The 8810-nt window shown below is 30.0% G+C and overlaps 1 protein-coding gene across 1 annotated transcript; it reads right to left on the reverse strand.

The window, feature by feature from the left end:
• Positions 1-297: 297 nt before the first annotated feature.
• LOC110658456 (transcription factor GLABRA 3) lies at positions 298-4512 on the reverse strand. Its single transcript, XM_021816074.2, has 8 exons — positions 3289-4512; positions 2715-2969; positions 2527-2623; positions 2385-2399; positions 2159-2215; positions 1221-2045; positions 713-1156; positions 298-578 (listed from the first exon to the last, which is right to left on the reverse strand). The coding sequence occupies exons 1-8, from the start codon at positions 3396-3398 to the stop codon at positions 510-512; spliced, it is 1872 nt and encodes a 623-aa protein (XP_021671766.2). The 5' UTR covers positions 3399-4512; the 3' UTR covers positions 298-509.
• Positions 4513-8810: the final 4298 nt, after the last annotated feature.

Genomic DNA, 8810 nt, shown 5'->3' on the forward strand with positions numbered 1-8810 from the left:
GATATATATGACACCATAGCAGACACTTGCAATCTACAAAGAATGTAGTTTTCCAAGGCTTCTGTATGTCAAGTTTCCATTTGCTGCTGACACAACCTGCTGAGTTTGTCCTTTGCCAGTGAAGAGTGTTGTATCACATCTGTTACCTTTCAAATGATGTTGCTAAGATCTTGAAAGAAATGCAGAATTTGTTATTAGGGATTGAATTTGAGCATGTTTACATCCAGAAACTATGTGCTAGGCATTTTTGTCCCTGGATTTCAGCCATTCAGGTCCTGATCTTCTCAAAACTAGTCATTGAAGAAAATAACAACATTCAAAATGAGTTTATTTCTGCTTATTAGGCGACTCTACAATCTACACGGAAGAAAATCCTTTGTTTTTAACCATGATGTACATACCCTCCAAAGTTACATAATTTTACAACTGAAAAAGTGAAATTCCAATGACTAAAAAAAAAAAAGAAAAAAGAAGGAAGAAGAGAACAGACATCCATGTGAGGCCAAGCTTCAACATTTACAAGCAACTCTTTGAAGTGCTTGTTTGATCGCTCTGGCTGATGCAGCTGTTGGTCCCTTCTGTTTGCAATAAACATATCCACATTAGTCCAAAGATTCATTGATAATGATAACCATTCACGCAGCCTTTCATCTCTTAAGGTAGTTATGGAAAAGGTAGATAATACATATGAATTGTAGTATTGAGTTCATACCTTAGATTTGATTGTAAGAGAGAGAATCCCATCAATGGCGGATGATTGAACCGAGTGAGAATCTAACTGCAGATGGCTTGCAGCATCCATAATCTCAAGCAATAATCCCTCCCTCCAGGGACACTTGATCTCAATTAGTACATCCTTGTCGTTCATAATGACAGTTATGTTATCATCCGAAGCATCTTTTGATATGCCATAATCCATCTCTGCCTCTCTTTCATCAATATTGCAGACTTTTCTCTTGTTTACCAGAGGCTTCTTATTGTTACCAATTTTGTTGCTGCCATAGTTGTCAGATGTCCTCTCTATGACATCTTGGGGTTTCCTTCTTGTTCGTGCATCTAACTCTGTCAACTCCCTACATGATTCCAGCTCTTCAACCCTTCTTTCAAGCTCTTGCAGGTATTCTATTGTCTCATCTAGGATTGACACTTCATCAACCTGCACAAACAAGGCAAAATTTAATCTATTGCTTTTCTGTTTATGGGTAAATGACTCCAATTACCTTGTTGATTGAAGGAACAATCGATTTGAGAATCATAAATCTTTCTTTTAGCTTTTCTCTTCGTTTCCTCTCAACTAATATATGGTTTGCACTAATATCATCTGCCTCTGGTCTCCAAACTCCAATTTTATTGCTGTTGTCTCCTGAGGAATCTGGCAAGGCACTGACATTCATCCAAGGAACTTCAAATAGAATCTTCTTCAATAGTTTCTGTGAGGGTGCACCTTTTGATTTCTGATAATGCACTTTCTTCCAACTTACAAAGCTTGATACCTTGTTACAATTTTGAAAATGCGGTCCTAGAATTAATGGATGGGAGGTCTTTAAGATAGATGAGAGAACGCTATGATAATGAAAATCATCTCTTCGAAGGTCCAGTGCCGTCAGTTTAGTGTGATTGCAGTCTTGAACATCTTGCAGGCAATGGTTGTTGACTGTTTCGTTGTTAGGAACTGGAGCATTCTTTACAGGATCTACAGTGGATTGAGATATATAGTCACTAGAATTCAAGGAATTATGGACACAGTTACTGAAGCCATCATCCATTAACTGCCAACTTTGTACTTGAGAAGCTCCTTCATTTATCCCTTCAAACATAAATGAATCCTCTTCTGGTTGATTATTTGAACTGTCATTGAGGGAAACTGCATCTAATTCATCACAACCTGCCACTGGAATTAATTTGTGCTCAAGGATCTCTTGATCAAAAGCAGTACCAGCAAGTTCTTTGTCACTTCTTGTATTGGTCTTTGTAGCAACTATAGGGTATGGAATCTCCAAGAATGAAGTTTTAACATGCTGAATGAGACTTGGGTCCTCCATAATCTTCAGAAGACAGATAAAAATAAAACAACTCATTAAAAATAGGCATTCAGATGCACGCGTCAACAAATCTATAGCTGATTATACCGTAAGCAGAAATCTGAATGGAGACGTACCGGCTCAGTCACGCCTAGCTCAACCACACCTCTCAAGAATGGAAAGCACACTACAGTCTGAAAGTTTGAACAAGAAATGTTACCATTAGTGTATTTTCCAGTGAGATCTTGAAATTCACAAATTCCAGTTTTACTAGTTGTACAATCTGCATTCAGGTAAAAGGGCAATGATGTACTATTCTGCCCATAAACCAGGTTTCTATCAAAAAATTATTAGAATTGATACCTGAATAGATGCACTCTGAGGGCGATGGATTCCGCGAGGTCAAAAATAAAAAAAATCAGATAAAAAAATTCTTTAGTTTCATCCACTCACATTAAGCATATCAGAAATGAAATTGGATCTCAAGCAAGAAACAGCAACCTACCTTGGCTAGCAACGAGCGGCTGAATGCTTTGCTATCTGCATAATGAGCATTGTACAACCAGATAGGCTGCGCAATTGCTAAGGTTCTTCCTGGCAAGCTATGACCAATTCAGAGGAAGAATTAACCATAATTGAGCATTAAAAACACAAATAGTTGAAGAGAAAGTCCATAAAGCAAAATTTAGTTACCCTTGGCCAATGTCGAATACAAAAGACATGCAGACCAAGTAATACCACTCTGTATCAGTAAGATCTTCTGGGGATAATGCTACTGAAGGTCTCCTAGCTTGTGGGCTCGCTTCACCAGCTGAGAGAGACTTATAGAGTTCTCTCAGTTGTTCACTTCTTTGTAAACCCAATTGGTCCGCATTAAGCTCTATGGACTGAACTGTTTTCCTCGTCTTAATATCTCCGTTGTAGTACCCATCACCCCACTCCAACACCCTACAGAATTCACATTTGCCACCAATAAGAACGAGAATGTCTTTTGTTATGACTAGGAGCAATAATGAATCCAAAGGAAGCGAAGCTTAATAAGAAATCCGAGATTTCACTAAGACCAGAAAATTAATTGCAGTCCTATAAGAGTAAACTTTCTGCAGTCAACCCTTGTTTGAGGTTGTTTAAAAACAAAACTGATATCATAAGATTGTCAATTAACACTTATTTTGAGGAAACAAAAACATCAATTTCTAAGAATTCAGAGAAACTATTCACGGCAATAACAACAATGAAAACAGAGCAGATATGGAAGAGTTAATACCCTGGTTGTCTAGCGGAAATGGACCAGAAGATTGCATAGCTCCATTGAATGTTCCTCACAGCAAGAGCAAGCCGTTTGTTGAGGTTCTCTGGCACTATCTCCTGAGCCATATCTTAAGTTCAAAAACGATAACACTACCCACTTAATCAGATCAGATCAATTTTTAAAAACCAGAAGCCAATCTTAGAAATGGAATATTCAGATTGCTTATCTGAGAATATTGTTTCTTGTATTGCAAAGGTACAAACCTATCTGGGTTTGGTTAAGGAAGCTAAAGCTCAAGAAAAACATAGTCCTGCTGGAAAGGGCTAGAATTACACTAACTAGAACTCAAGATAGGTGTTTATGGGTAGTAATGAAGGCTCAGAAAGGACAAGGACTCAGTTTTACAGGAATCGTCCACCACTGGACTAGTAGTAATTGGTCTCTCGTCAAAACACTCGCTTTGAAGGATAAAGAAGAAAGAAAAGAGAAGGAAGACTACCAATAATAAAATAGAAGCAGCTTTCTTGGTTTTCACTTCCAATCTCATAAAGGGTGACTTGATTTATCACTGAAAAAGCTTTAAAGCCATATCAAAACATTAAAAAAAAAAAAAATCTTTCACTGAAAAGTGTTATAGCCTCATCAAAATAAACGAAAGAAAGAAAGATAAGATCTCTTTGAGTGGTGTGGAGCACTAGAAAAACATACAAACATATATATTATATATGCATATATTCCGAGTTCTCAAAACAAAAAGTAGCCGTTCAAGAATCTATGAAAGATCTGGGTTTTACCATTGCAGAAAATTGAGACGCTAGGACTTACACAAGTGTCACAGAAAGCAACTCCCCCTCATTTGATGAAGTGGGTATACCTATTTTCAAACCAGAAATCTAATAAACCATCTCAAGAAACCCAGTCTCAAATGGCCAGCAAAGAGAGAGAGGAAACACTAAACTCAACTTTTATATAATCTTCTTGGGCGTTGCCTTTGGCCTTTGGTCCAAAGAAAAACATACAAAAGGAAGAAGAAGAAGAAGAAGAAGAAGAAGAAAAAGAAACGAAGGAGACGTAGAGGGAAATTGTTAGAAATTGAAGGGAAGACGTAGACAAAACAATGTCTCACACGAGCTGCAACAATGGTGAAGTCATCTTTCCTCCGTATGCTTTGATGGTTGGACGATTTGGTGAGAATAAATGAATAATAAGGAAGAAAAAACCAAGAATAATTATTACACATTTCTTAACCCCGGTGCAGTGGCTCAGTGGTAAGATTAAAAGTGTCCGATTCTGAATTTAACACAAAATTATCGCCGCTCAGGAAGCCAAATAAATAATTTAATTTGTACTTGCTATAAGTCTCATTCCATGCCGACAAGCAATAACTTCTACGTCCGAAAGTCCTTTTTTTTTTTCCAATTAAAAGAAAGTTATTACATATTGCTTTCTCTATGCATACATTAACATTAAAAGTATAGAGTAAATTTCTTTCAAATTTATGGGTAAAGAATATATTTATTAGGAATACTTTATTCTTTAATGAATTTATTCAACGCGAATTAGATTTACCTCTTAGGAAATATTCAAAAAAAATTACTCTCAAATATTTAGAAATTTATTATTATTTACTTTTTTGAAGGATATTATTTATTATTTTTTATTAAGTTGAGATTTTTTAATTTAATTATTTAAATATAAAAATTAGTGAATAATAACAAAATCTAAAAAAATCAGAATAATTCTCCCTATAATATATTTCCACCCTTTTTTTTTTCTGCCACACTTTTTTTGCGACTATACATGTTGGAAATCGATTATTCCCTTCGATTGTTTTTTATTTAAAAAGCAGTGGAGTGGATGAAGCAAAAACTGGTGTGAGAAAGGTCTAAAACTCAAAAGGGTTGAATTGACTGGCCGTTGAATTTTGTTGAAGGGTAAGCCACATGAGGTCGATGAAAGTATAGCAACTGGATTGATTCTCAATGATCTTTGGGGATTCGAGAATTGAGCACGTGCGTGATTTATTTAAAAATAATGATTTTATTAAAATTATTATAATTTTAATAATAATTTATTTTTTTCATTGAGTCATTATCTGTTTTTCTATGAATAAAAAAAATGAAAAAGAAGTGAGGAGCCTTATTTTTTGTGCATGGATTGAGGTCTGTGAGTTGATAGGTGTGCCCCTTGGCCTGATGAGAATTGAGTGCGTGTATGATTTGTATGAGAATAAAAATTTGATTAAAATTGTTATAATTTTAATAATAAATTATTTTTATTATTGAATTATTGTCTATTTTTTTATGTAAAAAAAGATTAATTTTTAATTTATTATTAGTAATAATTTAATTTTTAAATTTAAATTTTATTAACATAATTTTAAAAATTTTATTTTATTAATAAAATAATCTTTAAATCTATATTTTATTTTTTATTTTTTTATTTACATAATTATAAAAAATATATAATTTAGCTACGGATATTATTTTATTAATAAAATAAAATTTAAATAATTAAATTTTTTTTAAATTAAAAATAATTAGTAGAGTTAATAATTAATTTAGATAACAGTAATTAATTTATTAATAAAAGTAAATTTTAAAAATTAAATTATTATTAAAAGTAAATGATTTGTAAATTTTTGCTCTACATCGTTTGCTTAATTACGTGTATGTTTAGGTATGGCAAGGTTTAGTTTTTCTAGGTACTTAAATCACATCAAATCTTAATAAAATAATCTTAATAAAATAAATTTGAGTAATATATAATTAAATTTAAAATAAATTTTAATTTAAAAAATAATATTTATAATGTATTTAAATTAATTTTAAATTTTATATATTATATATTTGTTAATTAAATTTATTTATATAAATATTTAATTAAATATAAAATATATTTTTATAATAATTATAAATTTTTATTTTTTTTATTTTATATAAAATAAAATTTAAATGTTTTATGAAAATTTTAAAATATGAATTATTAATAAAAATAATTTTTTATATAAATTATTAATTAAAATATATAAAATTAAATAAATTTAGATATTTTTAAATAATAATAATTAATTTTGAGATGAAATTAAATAATTGGTAATTAATTTTTAATTAAATTTAATATAAATTTGAGTTTGAAAAATATTGATCGATTCCCGAATTGCGGCTCATTGCTGCTCTGCTGCTTTTACTGGCCAACTTGATCCGTAGACACGAAGGCTCCCATTGAGTTTTTAAATTAAAAAATTATATTATAAATAGAAACATTTTAATATTTTAATTATTAGAATATATTAAATTTAATTTTAAATATGTTTATTAATATATTTAAAATAATTTTGAATAACAATATTACTAATAAATTAATTTTATAATATTAAAATTATCTAAACACTGTAAATATTTAAATTTTAATCTCAATTAAAATCATTTAAGTCAAAAAAAAATATCCGCATAAGTCTTTTTTTTATTATTTTTTTAAGGATACGAAATGGACGTTTCGGTGTATCACATTATCTATGGAGTATACATGTGTAAGGTTTATATGAGAATAAAAGTCTTATCAAAATTATCATAATTTTAATAATTATTTATTCTCGTCACTGAATTTTATGTATGCATGTTCTCTCATTTAAAAAAATAAATAAATAAATAAACAGTTTGAATAGGTGTGGTGCATACGTTATGTCCATATGAACTTTGTGAGTTGACATTTTGACATTTCACATCGTGTATAAAAAATATATATATATATAATGTTTACATAAAAATAATGATCCCATTAAAATTATTATAATTTTGATAATATCTATTTTCATCACTAAATTTTGTATATATGTGTTTTTTTATTTAAAAAAAAAAACACGAAATTTAGTTGGCTTGGCTAAGCTTGTGCTTGAGACAAGCAAAGTACATTATTGGCCTCACTGTAATCCAATTCAACCCAAGACCGAGGAAATGAAACCAAGGGAAAACTATATATGGTCAAATGCTTTTAGCTAAAAATAAATTATTTAAAAAAAAAAAAAGAAAAGAAATCGTAGGTTCGCAAATCGCAAGGATCATAATTTTTTTTTTCTCAATATGATTATCAATTCTATTTACGTAGTCTTATAAATATTACATTAGAAATTCTTTAAAAAATAATCAAAATTTATTTTTTTAGAACAAAATAAGGTAAATTGTTTTAAATTACATAAATTGCATGTAAAATGAATAGATTCACAAGTGGATACAATTAATGGTGTCTTAGGCTTAAATTATATTATTTACTAAAAATGAAAATCTCAAGATGCAAACTTGGTGCATCTTTCGCATTAGCCAAAGGGCAGGGTTTTGTTAAGGAAAACAAATAATAATAATAATAATAATAATAATAATAATAATAATAATAATAATAATAAAATTTCAATTCCAAATTTTTTTTGCCATTTAATTTTATTTGTATATGCATAATATATATGTATGTTTGCAAATGATATAATTTTGATAGATAAGATATGAGAATGAGTCAATAAAAAGTTAGAACTTTGAAAAAGTATTCTAGAGTTAAAGGGCTTTAAGTTAAGTAGAACGAAGACAGAATAAATATATTACAAGTTCAGTAAAGGCCGAACTAGTGATAGGGAATGAATTAGTTTGAATAGAGTGGTACTATCTCAAAGTAATCACTTTAAATATCTTAGCTCAGTTCTTTAAGTAAATGGTGGATGTAAGGAGGATGTTAGTTATAGGATTAAAGCCGGATGATTGAAGTGAAGACATACCACGGGAGTTTTATGTGATTCCAAGATTCCCAATAAGTTAAAAGGAAAATTTTACCGTACAGTCATATGACTGACCATGTTATATGGTAGTGAGTGTTGGGCACTGAAGGAGTTGTATATGTCTAAGATAAGAGTTGCAAAGATGAGAATATTAAAATGGATGAGTGGTCATATTAGACTAGAAAAAGTCTGTAATGATAGTATTAGAGAAAATGTAAGAGTTATGCCAACTAATGATAAGTTGAGAAAAGAGAGATTGAGGTAGTTTTGTCATGTGAAGTGTAGATATATAGAGACTCTAATTAGACAAGTAGAGCACATTAAGTTAAATGATAGAAAAAAAAGAAGGGATAGACTTAAACTGACTTGGAGGAGAGTAGTATAACATAACCTAGAAACATTACACATTTCCGATGATTTAACTCAAAATCGTTTAGAGTGGAAAAAAAAATCCACATAACTGATCCCAAATTTTTAGAATAAAAGTTTAGTTGAATTGAGTATGCATAAAATATATGTATATGTTAAAACCAAATCTAAAAAATGACTTATAAAAGTGTGATATATAATTTAATAAAAGTACTTAAAAAATTATCATGTATGAAAACTTCTCTCTTTTTGTTTTTTTTTTTATATATATATTCTTACATAAAAAATTTACTTATCATATTAAATATTAACTTTTTATTTAAATATTTTCAAATTTCAACCATTAAAATCTTATTTCATGTACAAAAAATCTAAAATTACTTATCCTGCATCTTCTAAGAAA

This window comes from Hevea brasiliensis, chromosome 9, assembly GCF_030052815.1.
Source record: "Hevea brasiliensis isolate MT/VB/25A 57/8 chromosome 9, ASM3005281v1, whole genome shotgun sequence".
Lineage (NCBI taxonomy): Eukaryota > Viridiplantae > Streptophyta > Magnoliopsida > Malpighiales > Euphorbiaceae > Hevea > Hevea brasiliensis.

Coding starts and splice junctions, on each gene's coding strand:
- LOC110658456 (XM_021816074.2), bottom strand. CDS start 3,398: ATGGCTCAGGAGATAGTGCCAGAGAACCTCAACAAACGGCTTGCTCTT. Junction 1,157..1,220: donor TTGTTCCTTCAATCAACAAG/GTAATTGGAGTC, acceptor TTGTTTGTGCAG/GTTGATGAAGTGTCAATCCT. Junction 579..712: donor CTCTTACAATCAAATCTAAG/GTATGAACTCAA, acceptor TATTGCAAACAG/AAGGGACCAACAGCTGCATC.